At 47.1% G+C, this 15,372-nt stretch overlaps 7 protein-coding genes across 7 annotated transcripts; 3 read left to right on the forward strand and 4 right to left on the reverse strand.

Annotated features, from left to right (window-relative positions):
• Positions 1 to 3: 3 nt before the first annotated feature.
• Positions 4 to 1,010, reverse strand: F4812DRAFT_136142 (stress responsive A/B barrel domain protein). The gene is made up of 3 exons (XM_047929579.1): positions 619 to 1,010; positions 422 to 532; positions 4 to 350 (listed from the first exon to the last, which is right to left on the reverse strand). The coding sequence occupies exons 1-3, from the start codon at positions 682 to 684 to the stop codon at positions 195 to 197; spliced, it is 333 nt and encodes a 110-aa protein (XP_047787507.1). The 5' UTR covers positions 685 to 1,010; the 3' UTR covers positions 4 to 194.
• A 1,377-nt stretch (positions 1,011 to 2,387) lies between these two features.
• Positions 2,388 to 3,539, reverse strand: F4812DRAFT_462036 (uncharacterized protein; the record flags this gene model as incomplete). Its single annotated transcript, XM_047937969.1, has 4 exons — positions 2,388 to 2,571; positions 2,630 to 2,725; positions 2,802 to 2,919; positions 2,996 to 3,539. 4 exons carry the CDS (start codon positions 3,537 to 3,539, stop codon positions 2,388 to 2,390), a joined length of 942 nt encoding a protein of 313 aa, XP_047787508.1.
• Positions 3,540 to 4,251: 712 nt separating this feature from the next.
• Positions 4,252 to 6,030, forward strand: F4812DRAFT_440024 (S-adenosyl-L-methionine-dependent methyltransferase). The gene is made up of 4 exons (XM_047935117.1): positions 4,252 to 4,688; positions 4,746 to 4,999; positions 5,063 to 5,645; positions 5,742 to 6,030. The coding sequence occupies exons 1-4, from the start codon at positions 4,494 to 4,496 to the stop codon at positions 5,925 to 5,927; spliced, it is 1,218 nt and encodes a 405-aa protein (XP_047787509.1). The 5' UTR covers positions 4,252 to 4,493; the 3' UTR covers positions 5,928 to 6,030.
• Positions 6,031 to 6,824: 794 nt separating this feature from the next.
• On the reverse strand, positions 6,825 to 8,457 carry F4812DRAFT_136256 (putative leucoanthocyanidin dioxygenase). Its single transcript, XM_047929581.1, has 3 exons — positions 7,746 to 8,457; positions 7,350 to 7,647; positions 6,825 to 7,282 (listed from the first exon to the last, which is right to left on the reverse strand). The coding sequence occupies exons 1-3, from the start codon at positions 8,085 to 8,087 to the stop codon at positions 6,921 to 6,923; spliced, it is 1,002 nt and encodes a 333-aa protein (XP_047787510.1). The 5' UTR covers positions 8,088 to 8,457; the 3' UTR covers positions 6,825 to 6,920.
• A 761-nt stretch (positions 8,458 to 9,218) lies between these two features.
• On the forward strand, positions 9,219 to 9,548 carry F4812DRAFT_462040 (uncharacterized protein; the record flags this gene model as incomplete). The annotated part of the gene is made up of 1 exon (XM_047937970.1): positions 9,219 to 9,548. The coding sequence occupies one exon, from the start codon at positions 9,219 to 9,221 to the stop codon at positions 9,546 to 9,548; it is 330 nt and encodes a 109-aa protein (XP_047787511.1).
• Positions 9,549 to 10,201: 653 nt separating this feature from the next.
• On the reverse strand, positions 10,202 to 12,098 carry F4812DRAFT_452580 (MFS general substrate transporter; the record flags this gene model as incomplete). The annotated part of the gene is made up of 2 exons (XM_047936367.1): positions 10,202 to 11,455; positions 12,078 to 12,098. 2 exons carry the CDS (start codon positions 12,096 to 12,098, stop codon positions 10,202 to 10,204), a joined length of 1,275 nt encoding a protein of 424 aa, XP_047787512.1.
• A 267-nt stretch (positions 12,099 to 12,365) lies between these two features.
• On the forward strand, positions 12,366 to 14,520 carry F4812DRAFT_440031 (GroES-like protein). Its single transcript, XM_047935118.1, has one exon. The coding sequence runs from the start codon at positions 13,014 to 13,016 to the stop codon at positions 14,241 to 14,243; it is 1,230 nt and encodes a 409-aa protein (XP_047787513.1). The 5' UTR covers positions 12,366 to 13,013; the 3' UTR covers positions 14,244 to 14,520.
• The last annotated feature ends 852 nt before the right edge of the window (positions 14,521 to 15,372 follow it).

A 15,372-nucleotide genomic window follows, 5' to 3' on the forward strand; every position in this document is an offset into this window, starting at 1 on the left:
CTCTTCAAGGACTATGAAGAGGTTGGGGGGGTATTCTGATTATATCATTGATACCAGATAGATATGGCTACGAGAGCTAGAGAATAGACCGAGCATCTTCGCATAACCCAGGTAAGGAGTTTTATAACTAATTGGCATCATACCAGTTTCCCCAGATTCTCCGATGACCCCATAGGTTTAACCTAGGTACCTAGTCAAAACACACCCTCCTCATAATCTACAATAATAAACTTCTCTAGATAGGATATGATCCAGCTCTTGAACTCCGCATGGTACGGATCGTTGTTGACGTAATGGTCTCGGTCTTCGATGGATTCGAATTCCATAACGAAGGCGTGGGTAATACCGTTCTGTTAGGAAGCTTAATTAGCAGGCTTCTTCCCAACTCTCTTTTTATATAGGTACACTAGTTCCGACTGACATCAGCTCCCTCGATAGAGATATCTTTCCCGCCAGTTAGAGCCTTGATGTATGGCTTCTGTGTCGTCGGGTGAATGCACCCTTCTTTCAGGCTCAGCATGCGCGAGGTTCCCTACGTGTCGAGCGGGGTGTTAGCATGTATACCTAAGTTACGCTACTGAAGAGCATTTTGGCACCCGGGGGCTAGCTGTGACGGACCTCTTTTACGGTCTCGGCGCTGGCGTCGGCCTTGAACCTGAACAGGACTATGTGTTTCACGGCCATGTTGAATTAGAATAACAATCGACTTTTGGAAGTGTATAGATCCAAAATAAAATAAAATAAAATAAAAATGAGAATAAAAATAAAAAATATAAAGAAAAGGACAGGACAGGTTTATAAAGGCCGAGTGGGGTTGTGTCATAGGAGAATCATTGTAGTAGTTGTTAATGTAAAGGGGTTGACACTAAATCTTTAGGGTTTGAAGATGTGGGTAATTCGATGTTGTATTAGGAAACGCTTTCAAGTAATGCGCCTCGCCCAGCAAAGCGCAGTAATAGCTGTTACGTAACCCCCCTTACACACGGCCAGACAAAATGAAGCCATCGTCATCCTCCTCGTTATATCTCGTAACCTCCTTGCTCAATCGTCCTTAGAAAACATCATGTCTCTCTTTAAAAACCCTTATTCCCACGATACTCTGCCAACCAGAAACCGACGCACAGGTCTTACATAGTTGGAAGCCCAACTGTCACAGAGACAGTAACCTATACTATTGGTTACAAGAGTGAAGATCTGGGAAGTATTAGCTGAGGAATAGCCTAAACTTTCTGTTCGATTCTTTTGCTACCCTTTGGCCATAGCCGTGGTGGTTGGGTGAACTGTACGTTGGAACCCACGTTTGGATGCATATAGGGAGCACGGTCTTGCAAAATAACTGTAAAATCCCCCAACCATGTTGGTGACACACTGGTAAAATGTAGCAATGGTGGCATGACTTGATTAACATGCATAGGTACGCATAATATATCCGGAGTACAACTGCCATAAGCCACTACTATGAATCCTTGCTCGCCTTACAGTTAGATTAATGTGACGTTTATTAGGTGAGAACTGAGGCTATAAGCTTAAGGGGCTACGTCTGGTAATATCAAGAGGGCATAAATAACCGGGCTCTATTAAATGCTACTGATCTCTAAGGATCTAAAAGCTATCTGCAGTGGGTTGTTCTAGTCCGTCGTATCGCCGAAATATTTTCCATTTTCCATTCATTGTTTACCGTTCGTCAAGCCCCGCCTATAGATCCATGACGTTTTCATCTTGGCTTCCCCCAGTGACCAATCTGTCGACCATTTCTGGTAGAATGGCTGATAGCCAAGTAATGCCCCTAGCCACCTGCCTATGACAATAGCAACAACCTGCGACAATCTTCTTCTGAACGGCACCCACCACGGTAGAGCCATATATGACCCACCGGCATCGAAGGTCTACCACAGTTGTTAGCGCACTTGGCTTTCACTAGGCTGGTGACGGCTAGGCTTCCAACTATATAAAACCTGTGCGTTGGTTGTTGGCAGAGTACCGTGGGGTCACTGAGTAAAGGGGGATGAAAGTCATGTTTGGTAATAGTAATAAAGTACAATGGGCAACTAATTGTTATGAACATGAGGCCACCCTTCGGATAGCATAAGAGCCCGAACTTTTAGTTGCAAAGTCTAAGATCCAGCTTTGTCCAAAGTCGTAAATATTTAAGGAGGTGTGTCAGATAGACTGTAATAGCAATTGTGCTAATAAAAAATACACTTTTGGCTCAACGGTTGTATCTCACAGCATCCAGCAGTGAGTCAATGCAAGGCAACTCAATCCACTCTCACGTTTATAATATATTGCATACATAATGTTTTGTTCAACTAGACTGACATACTATGTCACACCCTTAGCTTATTTTGCGAATAGAAACACGCAACAAGTTGATGTTTAGAGCCGCCTTATACAGGGTTCATCAGGATGAAATTACGTTGACTATCGAACGGGTGATAGTCCTGTGATGTAGGTTTGTTAAAGTGGTATCCTGGGCCTGCTGATTCATCTGTTTCTTTACCAAGAATCCTCTTTATCAATTTTGGCAATGTAGGTGCACAAGCGGCTATAATGACAAGGTCGCTCTCGATACTTAATAGCATGAAAGTCAGCGAAGGAACATATATAGGGTAGGTATTTAAAGACGAACTAGGATGAAATGAAAAGCCAGAATGGTTCCCATGTTGCATCGGTAGCACGGTTTTTGGAAAGCTGGGTGGTTTTGGCTATCGCTGCAATGGCCGCGCTTTAAAGAATCGAAATTAGCAGAAGTGATATGTGATTAACACGTGGGAAAGCGATTCGTATTGGTAATTACTCACATGAAACCCAGAGCCATCACAATCATAGTCGAAATCTTTTTAGACGGTTTCATTTGAAGGTTCCAAAGCAAATAAATGGGAAATGAAGCCAAAACGATGTCGGTAAACGCCGACCATGCTGTGAGTGCCATACGTCAGTTGGAGACTGCTTCATTGCACAAGAGCGAAGTCATGTAGGGATAGGCAGTACTCACAACCACAAAGGTATGAAATAGCATCCAATACAGTGGCGGAGACACAATCTGCAGGAGAAAGTGGATGCCATAGGTGGTCCATTGGACGGCATTGGGCGAGGAAAATAACAATACCCATAAGAGAAGTGATGAAGAGTATTGTGATAACCGAATATAAGAACCATCTACCTCGTTTCATATTGCCCATTAACTTGGAGAGAAAAATAACGACGGATAATTTCGGAAGAGTGAAGGATAGTATGCCTGGGGCCCGTTGGATAGCAGAATAGTATAAACAATTGACAAGGTCATCGTCAGACAGGTATTGAATATGTCTGCCTAACCCGTACGATATAGCCATAGAACAAAGAGCAATAGTGATGATGTTTATTATCGTTGCAATAGCAATCACAACATCATCCCAATCTGGAGCCCGCGTGATGAATAACCGGCTATAGAGACGTAAGATGACAAATACAGTAGAGACTCCAGCACCCATCCAAGCGATGATGTTAATCGTAGGCCCAAGACTGTCATCAGGGGGGCTTCCAATGATAGAATCCATGGCGAGATTAGGCGACAGATTCGATTGTATAGAAGTGAATATTGTAGAAAGTTTGAGATCGACAACATCAAGAACTGCTCTGACGTTAAAAAGCATGGAGCAAAGACGAACAGAAGGAAAAATCTCTCAAGAGAAACCAAAAGGCTGTGTTGAGTAGCATCATTCGGGATAATAAGTTAGTATCACAGGAGGGCACCCCTCGCCGGGCACCACAATAGCCCGAGTTTACTATCCCCTAAGCTTTACCCGTACTACGTGCCGCCGGCCGGATTCGCGCGTGCAAGACCGCTCGGCACGCTGGCGCACGCCTTGCAGCTATGTATATGAGAATCCGGCGCTGCCTGCGGCGGCGGAATTTTAAACAAAAAAAGGACGGTAGCCTTTGAAAGATTGTACTCCCCCCGGAAAAGATACATATTTCGAGAAAAAGAACCAAAATGGGGACCTCTTGTACTTGTATAACCCGCCATTCTGGAGGATGCACCTAATAAAGATGCAGTGGCGTTACGCATAGACGAACTTCCAGCACTAACACAACATCAACATCGGATATATATTTAGATTTCCTTGGTGCATCTATCCGGCTCACTACCTACCTCATATCTAAGGTTGCAACTAGCCAATAGAAACTTTTCTTTTTTCGCCCCCAATGTCGCCGATGTTAGTTAGCCCTTAGTCCTAGCGGTAGGTAACCATGACAACTACTCATTCATCTGTCAACGAGGCTATGGGATTAATTCGGTGCGACCATAGTAGAACTATTGAATACAGTTTTTGGTGAGAGATTGATTGCCAGAAGTATGGTGGGTTACACTAAGCCCACGGCGACCAATCCTATGCCCCAGAGATCCATCTCCCTTTCGACTTGCTCATCAGGTTTCCTGAATCCTTTGCCGCCTTCTTGTCTTAGATTTCTCACTATTTGCCTCGTCTGTATCTACCTAGTCCAACACGATGCCTGTTCAACCATCCATAACACCTGACCACAAAGAGAGAATCGCTCAAGCTCTCAGAGAGGTGGCGGCAGATGGCTTTAAGTTCCTCGACGGTGACTTGGAGGCACGCGAGAAGCTAATCGCGAGCGCAAGGGAGCTTGTAACTACTGCAGAAACTCCTGTTGAGACGCTCTTATGGAACGTTTGGGCGCAGGTGGGAATATCAATACTTGCCTATTGAGCCGTAATTATGCTAACCGATGAAATATAGCCAACTCGAGTTGTTGCGGCACGTGTTGCCGTAGACTTGAAAATTTTCGAGACTGCCATGAAGGATAACGGCCAGCCTAAGACAAATGAGGATCTTGCAGCTGCAACAGGAGCATCACCCGCCCTCGTTAAGCGTATTGCCCGAGCTTGCGTCTCTATGCGTATGCTCAACGAGCAGGGACCGGGACTCTATGTACCAAATGCCCTTACTGCCCTCCTGTCACAGCCAGAATATGCATCTGGCATTACCTTTTCGTGCGTAGTATACTTGCCAATCCACGGTGAATAGGGTGTGTTTTGACAAATTTACTTCTAAAGCTTCGATATCACACAGACGTCCTTTGCGAAGATGCCCACCTACCTCCGGAACACTGGGTTTCAAAACCCCCAGAACGCTCTAGATGGGCCATTTCAATATGCCAATAGCTATGGCTCTGCCTTTACTTGGCTGACTGATCACCCCGATGTATTTAAGGCGTTCCATAGCTACGTACATGCGCTTAGACTCCACCGACCGAGTTGGTCTGATATGTACCCTGTGCAAGAACGTCTTATCAAAGGTCTGAAGAGCAACGGCGATGCATCTGCTTTCGTTGATATCGGCGGCGGCACCGGCCAAATTTTGCAGGACTTCCATGCCAGTGTGCCCCAGTACACCGGCAGGCTCGTCCTCCAAGAAATCCCGGATGTGATAACGGCAGCGACAGCCATGGGAGTAGGAGATGATGGCATCGAGTTGCAAGTGCATGACTTCTTTACGCCGCAGCCGATCAAGGGGGCGCGTGCCTACTTCATGCGCTCTGTACTCCACGACTGGCCGGACGAGCAATGCCGCAAGATTCTGGGTCATCTAAAGGATGCCATGGAACCGGGATACTCGAAAATTCTTATTAGCGATTGTGTATGCATTCCTTGTTAGCCTTTCCAAGTCCTAACCATACCGAAACCATATATTAGGCCTTGTTTTATCTGCTTGCATACTAACTTTTGCTTATAGATCGTTGCAGACGAGCAAGCTGCCTGGCAGCATATTTCGCTTGACCTTTTCATGATGGCTCAGGTATCCTCTCAAGAACGTACTAAACGGGAGTTGTACGCACTTATCGAGAGTTGTGGCCTGAAGGTTACCGGGGTCTATAACAAGGGCCAGGGGAATGAAGGTTTGATTGAGGTTGTTATTTGAAGAGTGCGGATATTTCACCGCTGTTCTCAGCCCTATGGTTTCGTAAAACATTGGTTTATATAAATGTTAGATTGTTCTTATCGCATGCAGTTGTTACGAACCCAGTAAGCTTCGTAAACATGTCTCTGTCCTAAGTCAACTACCCCCTTAACGCACCACCCCCTGAGCGCCCATAGCGCTATGACGCGACACGCCTAGCACAGGCCTTACCTTCAAGATGGGTTTATATTGCCTTTTCCTCCTAGGCTCTTTTGAAAGAGAAAAGTGTCTTTCTAATCGTTAGAATCTGGAGTTTTCAATAGTATGAGTTAGGAAATTTAGTACCGCGCCGTTCGGGCGATTGAAGAGGTCGCGGATGGGCGATCGGCCAGATCGGTCGCCAAGGAGTGGCAGGTTGAACGCACTTATGTTAGAAGACCAATCGAGGGCATTCCGCTCAAGGATGCCCACAAACGTGAATGGATCTATATTCAGCGGTACTCACGTTCAACAGCGATGGTTTAACGATAAATTCGATGAATACGGTAATTGGTATTTCACTAATTACGTCTTAGTATGGGTGGACGAATACCGAAATCAGGCTGCGGTAGCTCGAAAAAGTGTTCATTCCCCGATACTAAACCTGCCCGCGCAAGCCAATGGCGACTACTTATCCTGGACGGCCACAACAGCCATACTACCAAAGAATTTATGACCCTTTGCCTTTTAAATCGCCATTTTTTGATTAATCTTCTTGTGCACAGCTCGCACCCTTGGCAACCGCTTGATGTTGGGGTCTTTTTCCTACGTGCAATTACGTGATGGTGCTCATTTTGGGGTTGTCGATCTGGCATAGAGGCTGCCGTTTCCGGATCCCGAAATCTCCAGTCTTGGAGCCTTGTATGTCGCGCAGGCATGATTTATGTGCAAAATCGCATACACTAGTTCAAACACACCGAAACTTGCATCTAGGTATTCCCCCGCCGCATGTCTCAGCCGCAGCAAGTCCACCGCCTACTGAAGGGCCTTTCCGGCCTCGCCCATCGTAGCGATGAGGCGTTGGCGTATGTGCTCCCCAACAACAGTCTCGACGCCAGAGCCGTCCAGGGCCTTGCACTTGAGCTTGAGCTGGCCGTTGAGGAACCAGGGGACGGAGTACCGGTGGTTGGTGCCGGAGGTGATGACGCGGTGGCGCGCGCTGCGGTAGTAGCCCGCGGTCCACTTCTGCATCATGTCGCCCATGTTGATCACGTACGTGTCCTCCTTGGGCCGCACCGGGATCCACGTCTCCGTCGGCGGGTACCATACCTCCAGGCCCTTCGTGCCCATCTCCTGGAGCAGGATGGTGATGCATCCGAAGTCGGTGTGGTCGCCCACTGCTTATGGTCAGACATGCATGCATACATGAAACGACATAGGAGGTGTGAGGAGCTTGGAACGTACCGCCAAATTGTCGCTCGTCGAGGACTTCCTGGGGAGCGTAGTGCAGTAATCTCATAGGCATGGATGGGTTGACAGCGATCTCGTCCATTACGTCAGGGGGGTTTCTCCAGGCCTGTGGGAGACCGCGGGCAAGAATCTTGAGCAGCACTTTGGAGACCGCGAGCATGGTGGCCTGATACTCCATGATAGGAGCTCTAAACTCTTCGTCTTTCAGGGCTTTGGGCCATAGATTCGGGCCGGTGGAGAAGGTTCCCGCATCTGGATGATCAGCTGGGACCTCATGGCCGATAGAGAAGCACTAGAGGTTTACTTGGATTAGCCCTGGGCATCTTCATGATAACTTCTCAACGTTTTATTGCTTATGTGTATCGTTAGATGTCCCCCTCATGCACTTACCTCCTTGATATCGGGTAAAAGACCCTTCTGATGGGTTTGTATTCCGGGAGGTTCGTAGCCGCGGAATGATTTACCCATGGATTTTCCGATCCAAACCTCCATAAGTTCCTCCCGGGGGAGGTCGAAGAATCGCTTAGCACACTGGAGGATACCGCTGCGTTTCTTTTCGCTCACGCCATGACCAGCTAGATAGAAGAAACCGTACGTGGTGCAAGCGTGACGTACAGCATTGACAACATCTTGCTTCGCCTTCTCAGGTGAATTTGGGTCCGTGAAGGGGCTAATATCTACAGTCGGTATAGCATCGGGTGCTACATCTGGAATATTCTCGACGTTGCCCATTTTATCGGTGTTGACTGACTATGCGTGCGTGTATGTGTTATACTCTGAGGTGGACTGTTAAACCTTTTACTCGTTTATAAACGGACAGTTCTTGGTGTGTAAATTTCACGTTCCTTGGGATTTTACAGGGAACATGGCTGCCACCGAAAGCCGTTTGACTTATTATTATTACACAAACATAAAACTGCGGGCTAGACCGGGCGTTATCCAGTAAGAATAACCACATTACCAGGTGTTCCTAACCAAAGCCCGGGAACTTTCATACGCTGTAAGAGAAACCCCAGGTAGAAGCGTATCCCGAAGTAAAGCACCGCGAGATGGCATTCCTAAGCATACTAACGACCTAGGAGGTGATTCGTTTCTCCGTGATGATAGACTGATCGGCACGGCTAAAGGTTTAGTCAAGTAGGTCGGTGTGCAGCGACATTTCAGCTAAACACGGGTACCTGGTGCATGAGAAACTCCGTACCGAGTCCGGTCGATGGCGACTGACGTATATCTAAGGCTATACATTTGTATATTAGTACATTGGTACGGTTACATCATTTGAACACTATCCTGGTTATTATTGAAAAAATTGAAGGCATCCATCGAGAAAGGGTGTGGACGAAGGATGGTGTGAAGTTGACCGCTCAATTGCCGTAGCCGGACAATCGTGTCGTAGGTATTGCATCTCTTTCTCGAGGTATAAAACGCTGGGTCGTTCATCCCTGACATGGCCGGCATGGTACTGTAGCACTTCAAGAACCCGATTCGAGCGATACTCTTTCACATGCAAGATTTCTCCACAAACAAAGCGCAAAGCAATATATTGATGCAGTAGTCAAGCGTTCTAGGTACGGCAAGTGTTGGAGAGAGGTATAGGAGCGGTGTAGCGGCATCTCATACTTCAGAGATAAAGGCTTGTTACTCCCATATTCACACATCCTTTCTATCAGTCACCATTGACTACCAAAGCTGACCTAAATCCATTCCGTCATATTATCAAGTAGGTCAGCTAGGCTTCGTTCATACGAGTTTGTCTCTGAGTTAACCGTCGCTAATTAGCCACCTAACCCTCCAGAGAGCATATTATTGTGTAACTATACGCCGCACCACCACAGTCACGAGCAGACCAACCCTTATATGACCATGTCGGGACTGAACGATTTCCTGGTCCTAATACCGGACAACCCAGGCACGGCAGAGATGCGCCTGAGCAATGTGCAAGCACACATAGCGCACCTCAAGAGTCTGGTTGACACTGGTGTTGTTGTTATGTCCGGACCGACTCTCTCCTCCCACCCCGCGGCCGAGGAGGAGCCCCTCGCTGTCAACGGCAGTTCCGTGCTGGTTCGCGCGCGCACCGAAAGCGAAGTTCGCGGTTATATTAGAGACGACATCTACGCGCAAAACGGCGTCTGGGATCTGGAGAAGGTTACCATCACTCCGATCAAGTGCGTGGTACGAAAGCCTCTATGAAGCGGTGACGCCACACCTAGGAACTTGTGAAATGGTCAAACTGTGTCAGACAGGGTGATGTCGAGCTTAGGAATGTGTATCTACGAGATTGTATACGCTGCTAGTTTCGAGAAAATAAAGCAAAGGCAACCATGGTCAATGAGTTGTTATAGTATAGCATCAATATGTAATTCCCTTGCTAGATACTGGATGAAACCAAAAAAAGGTAACAGTCACTTCATAACCAGGTAAATCGATGATGAACTGAACAGGCCGTGGTTGGGACCATATAGTCGCTTTTATGCTACGCATGAAATAACTAGGTGCTTGTCGTGTAAGTGATTGACCTATTTGAAACTGATATAACTAGAAACAGGAAACTTCAGTTTGACTGCCGACGTGTTCTTAAAAATTTAATATGATGAATGGAATAATTAGAGAAATTAACTTTTTTATACCTCGTAAACAGTCTCTCTGAGTGTGTGGAAATTCCAACACTTGGCAGTTCTTCATGTCCCGTTAACTCCAACCGTACCTCCTATGTAGCCCTGGAATTACATAACAATTTCCCCTCTCTATGTGATATGCTGTGTGATAATGCGGCAATGGGTTCGATAAACAGTCCCTTGCATGGTATGTCGGCATGTCTCGAGAATGCATTGTGAATCAGTCAATCAGGCCTTGATGTTGATTGCCCAACCGGATCGGTAAACTCTTAGCGCCGCGTACATTATACCTGACAGAGCTGCTGCGGCGCCACCAAATCCCCATAGGCCCTCCCAGTCTAAGGGCTTTGTCTCGCCAAGGATGGCTCCTGCTACAGGACCACCCACCAGAAGACCCAAAGCAATGATACCGAAGCCCATACCTATTCTCGTTCCCAGCTTGGACTTATCTTTAGTCAGAGGGAAGAAGCAAACAGGTGGCATGGCAATGAAAACGCCACTAAAGAAGCCTGCAAGAACCGCGATAGTAATCACTGCGCCTCTGGTGTTCGCGGCCATGAAGCAAAGCATGAGGATGCCAGTGATGAACGAGCATGGCGCAACGACGTTAAATGGGCCGATCTTATCCGAAACGGCGTTGGGAACGACTCGGCCGAAGCAGGATGCAGCGTTGAAGATGGGCACCATGTAGAAGGAGAGGGCTTCGTCAGTAAGACCTCGTTCCTGAGGGTAGAACGAGATGTAGAAGATGAGGATACTGAGACCCATGAAACCGACGAAAGTGGTGATAGTGAAGGCCATATAGGGGATGTCGCGGAAAGCAGTCCAGTCGATTATAGATCTCGGCTTCGGGGACTTGAATCGCATCTTCATGATGCAAATGGGGATGAGCAAAGTTCCCAAAGCAATGAAGCCCATAACACGGACCGACCAGGCATATCCAATCTTGTTGATGAGCTGATACAAGACGATGGGATATATGATACCACCGACGGAGGACCCTGACGATGCTAGGCCCAAAGCAAGGCCAAGCTTACTAGTGAAGTAGGTAGGGATGATCGATACGCATGGTACGAAGAGCATACCTGCTCCCAACCCAACACAGAGGCCTTGGGCGAGTACAACTTGCCAATATTCCTTACACAGACTTAGCATCATATGACCAAACACAATACCAAAGCTGCCGACGATTAAAAGATGTCGTAGGTAGCCTCTGTCGTAGATTGGACCGGCGAACACGCCGCCGACCAAGACCATAAAAGATTGAATCGAGCCAATCCATGAGATATCCGATGATGATCGTTGGAACATTGCACCGGATTCATAGTAAGTCTGGAAAACGCCGAAGGCGTTCAGAATACCCCACGTATTGAAGAACAACATGAAACCGGCGACCACATGAAGCCAAGCAAGGAGGCCACCGTTAGGAGGAGGTGGTGGACCGGATTGTTGCGACTCTGCAGGCGCCGCCTGCGTCTCTTTCTTGGCCTCGGCTGGGAGGATCTGGGGGGGTTCATTGTGAGCGTCCGCCTTGTCACTTGTGGCTCCGAAGCTGTGGTTCGAGATAGTTACATCTTCCGAGTCGCTTACGCGCGGGTTGAGAGCCATAGCGGCGGTAGTGATTGATATGGTCGATGGTAATACAGATGTTGGATAGATGATTTTTGTAAACAGAAAGGGTACGAGGAGTTGAGGAGACGAGATTGTAAAATACCAGTCGTGTGGTTCTGTATATTTTGCGCAAGACTTCTGTGTCGATTCTACTCTCGGGGCTTCGGAGCTAACACGAATCCAACGTGTGTCTAATTTCTGTCTTATTTGCTCCCCATCTATTTCAAGGAAGGGGTCGGCAGTAGATGACGTGGGCGATAGACGGCAAAACACGCGCCTATCAAACCAACCGTCTATGACAGGTGCCGAAACTCAATAAAGGAGATATTAAATAGTAGAGTGTCTACCTAGGTACTCAAGGGGACCTAAATGCATCGACGTGTACTGTATGTTTATACTATTTCGTACATAACTCCTACGAATGACTTATACGGAGAGGTTTTATTGGAATTTTAACACATGTTTATCATGACTTAGATATTTATGGCGCGACATTGAATCTGGTTTCTCCCATGGCAACGGTAACTACAGCAGCTGAAACGACTCTGAATAATTTTAATCGAGTACTAGGAAGAAATTTTTTTTGTTTTTTCTCGTCTCCTATAACAAACAAATCTTTTTCGCAAGTAGCTTTCTCTTTCACCTTACACACAGAACCGGTAACTCCGAGCTGTGGCTCGGAAATCGAGAGATAGTAAAGCAAAAATTTGTTGATAGGCTGAGTTCTTTGATAGTTGACGAATAACATCTACTTAACCTTAGATGCGCATACCGAGGGTCCATTTGGATGTTACTGTGCGACTATCCAGTGTATGAAATCACTAACTTAACAACTTTATTATGACAGTCTACGCGAATCTACGTTTATGTTTGTACCTAATCGGATTACTATATTACTTACGATACGAGCTCAAGACTGTTAGCGAATATCAAGTTGCTTAAATCTTGCTTATCCTCACCCTAATATTAGGTGCCTTGTATTGTACGTACTGTAGATCTCGGAGATCCGAGGTCTAGACCCCACCAAACCCGCCAGCTCGGACATAGCACCCAGATCCTACGGCAGACATACGATCTAGCATAATCCTCACGGCATTATTATGCGTAGCTTGATCTGATAATGATTCGTCGTGAACACCTGAAAGGTGCGGCTTTGATATTGGTATTCCGAACTCTAACTACGAGCCGTAACAATCCAACTAATGGACTAACACACACCAACTTAACTATTCTTTACCTAGGTGTAGGCACGTAGTGCCGTCTCGGCTACCGAGGCGCTCGTATGGCGAATGCTTTGATATTGCCTTCCAATAGCAGCTTCCTGTTCATTAAGGTGGGTTTATACACCAACACGTTTGCTTGTTGAAATCAAGCAAGGAAATCTATCTGCTATGCATGTCGCATACTATATGCAGTGGTTATATCATCCATGGCTTTCAGTCTTTCGAAAAAACAGCATCTACAAACATTATTAACACCCAACATCGCCCGTCAGATAAATTCCGGATTTCCTTCAACATCCTCTATCATCATCTCCAGGAACTACCTTGCTCCCAGCACATATCCTCACCGATACACTACCTCTTATACGCAGCCACAACAGCAGCAGTTTAGAAAGTTTACGCAAACAAAAACCAATATGGCTACTAACAATGCTGCATGGATTAAAGAGGCTAAGGCCCACCCTTTCGTTGTTGAGCCGGCCCCTGTTTGGACTCCCGAGGCTAACGAGGTTCTTGTGAAGAACCATGCCGTAGCTATCAACCCCGTCGACGGCTCTCTTCAAGCTGCTGGCTGGTGGCCTCTTGACTACCCGACCATGCTAGGCCAGGATGTTTCTGGTGTTGTCGCTGCTGTTGGCTCCGGTGTTACCGACTTCAAAGTAGGCGATCGTGTTGTCGGCCACGCTCTTGGTATGGCTACCAAGCGTAAACAGGACGGGGCATTCCAAGAGTACACGATTCTTCAGACCAATATGACCGCTTTACTTCCTGGGAACATTTCTTTTGAGAAGGCTGCTGTACTGCCTCTAGCTTTATCGACCGCCGCCTGTGCGCTCTACCAGGAGACCCACCTAAAGCTTCAGCTTCCCAGCGTCCCCCCTCAAAAACCCACGGGGAAGACACTAATTGTCTGGGGTGGCTCATCAGCGGTAGGAAGCAACGCTATCCAACTCGCCATCAACTCTGGCTACGAAGTCATCGCTACCGCCTCCCCTAAGAACTTCAACTACGTGAAGAAGCTGGGTGCCAGCCAAGTCTTCGACTACTCCAGCGCAACCATCCAAGACGAACTAATCAACGCCCTCAAGGGGAAGACTACCGCCGGCGCTCTAGATTGTATTGGTGGCGCGCCTCAAGGAATCCTCCAGCAGGTCGTGGCCAACTCCGAGGGCGTGAAGGCCGTAGCCTCCACGAAGCGGGGCTGGCCCGAGCCCCCGACGGGCGTCACCATGTACTCCATCTTTGGCACCACGCTCAGCGGCAATTTCGTCGGGAAGGCCATTTATAACGACTTCTTGCCCGCGGCGTTGAAGGCGGTCACGTTTGTGCCGGCTCCAGAACCCCGGATTGTCGGTAAGGGCTTGGGAAAGATACAAGAGGCTGTCGACCTGATCAAGAAAGGTGTCTCAGCCACTAAGTTGGTGGTAACTTTGTGAGTGGGGGCATATCTCGCGTATATCAAGACAGGTGTTTGGTGGAGGCTGTGGTGAAACCGCGAGGGCATCGCTATACCGGTATATAGGTATATCAATGTTTATTATAATACCACTGAGGCCGCATGTATTAGTAGTAGACTTAGATCCAACTATCAAATGTCTTAGAGAGGAAAAAAACCATTTAAACATCCTATTAAGTTATCCTTACCATACCTTGCTGGTCTCGATCATGCGATATATTATAGCAAGGGTGAGATGATACTCCTCTAGGCTGTGTCAATAAAGATTACTATTTGCAAGGATATTATATGAAGTTCAACGCTAGTCGGACTCAACGTCCCTAGGTTACCTATTCCAGAGCATTCGCTAGCACAAGACTTTGAAAGCGAGTTCTGACATGTGAGACACTCACATGCCTCGATATACCACGGGATACAACGTCAGGCTATGTAACGTTTTCTTGTAATTGTCTGTCACATAAGACAAATGATATCGACAAGCCTCTTCTAATGAAGCCACGCCTTACTAGTCATAGCCTTAAGAAAAAGCTAGTTGACCCATTTCGGGTTTGGAGATTGGCTGAAACATATGCTAACATAGCAAGGTATTCTTCTAATATATCGGCAAGGTCTGTAGATTAGGTACCTACCTGGGTAGGTACATAGTACTGGCTTACACATACCTCGTTGGCCTTATAGGCCAAGCTCACGGCCCGTTCCTAGGGAGGCCCTTAGGAACGAGATTTGCGACTTAAGGGATTGGATAGGACTGCTCCAACAGCTCATACGACGGTGCATCAAAGTGCTACCTTCCAGATATATGTCGGGCAAAGCAAGTTTCTCTAACAATCTTGAGCTGATATGAAATAGCAAGTAGACATGGGCAAGACATGGCGGTGAGTTGAGCATCTTAATTAATATGTGGGTGACTGGCTAGCTGAGTCAGGGTAAGGACTGTAGCTGAACACTGACAGATTCGGGTTGTGCAGCAGCCCCCGTGCAACATTTGTCTTGGTGCTGGATGCTTCCAGAGGTCTGCATATGCGTGGTAGCATTGGATAACTGGAATAAGTGGTGCACAGACGGAGTGAGCTTACCGGACATATGGTGAGTAATGAAGTTAAAATAAA

Source organism: Daldinia caldariorum (genome assembly GCF_022478825.1).
Source record: "Daldinia caldariorum strain CBS 122874 unplaced genomic scaffold F4812scaffold_16, whole genome shotgun sequence".
NCBI classification, from domain to species: domain Eukaryota; kingdom Fungi; phylum Ascomycota; class Sordariomycetes; order Xylariales; family Hypoxylaceae; genus Daldinia; species Daldinia caldariorum.

What these genes read in the sequence shown, in the direction of transcription:
- F4812DRAFT_136142 (XM_047929579.1), bottom strand. Translation starts at nt 684, where the DNA reads ATGGCCGTGAAACACATAGTCCTGTTCAGGTTCAAGGCCGACGCCAGC. An exon ending in GCGCCGAGACCGTAAAAGAG is followed by an intron (nt 533 to 618) that starts GTCCGTCACAGC and finishes CTCGACACGTAG; the next exon opens with GGAACCTCGCGCATGCTGAG. An exon ending in TCTCTATCGAGGGAGCTGAT is followed by an intron (nt 351 to 421) that starts GTCAGTCGGAAC and finishes GCTTCCTAACAG; the next exon opens with AACGGTATTACCCACGCCTT.
- F4812DRAFT_440031 (XM_047935118.1), top strand. Translation starts at nt 13,014, where the DNA reads ATGGCTTTCAGTCTTTCGAAAAAACAGCATCTACAAACATTATTAACA.
- F4812DRAFT_136256 (XM_047929581.1), bottom strand. Translation starts at nt 8,087, where the DNA reads ATGGGCAACGTCGAGAATATTCCAGATGTAGCACCCGATGCTATACCG. An exon ending in TTTTACCCGATATCAAGGAG is followed by an intron (nt 7,648 to 7,745) that starts GTAAGTGCATGA and finishes GTAAACCTCTAG; the next exon opens with TGCTTCTCTATCGGCCATGA. An exon ending in CGACGAGCGACAATTTGGCG is followed by an intron (nt 7,283 to 7,349) that starts GTACGTTCCAAG and finishes GACCATAAGCAG; the next exon opens with TGGGCGACCACACCGACTTC.
- F4812DRAFT_440024 (XM_047935117.1), top strand. Translation starts at nt 4,494, where the DNA reads ATGCCTGTTCAACCATCCATAACACCTGACCACAAAGAGAGAATCGCT. An exon ending in GCATCTGGCATTACCTTTTC is followed by an intron (nt 5,000 to 5,062) that starts GTGCGTAGTATA and finishes TTACTTCTAAAG; the next exon opens with CTTCGATATCACACAGACGT. An exon ending in AAATTCTTATTAGCGATTGT is followed by an intron (nt 5,646 to 5,741) that starts GTATGCATTCCT and finishes TTTTGCTTATAG; the next exon opens with ATCGTTGCAGACGAGCAAGC.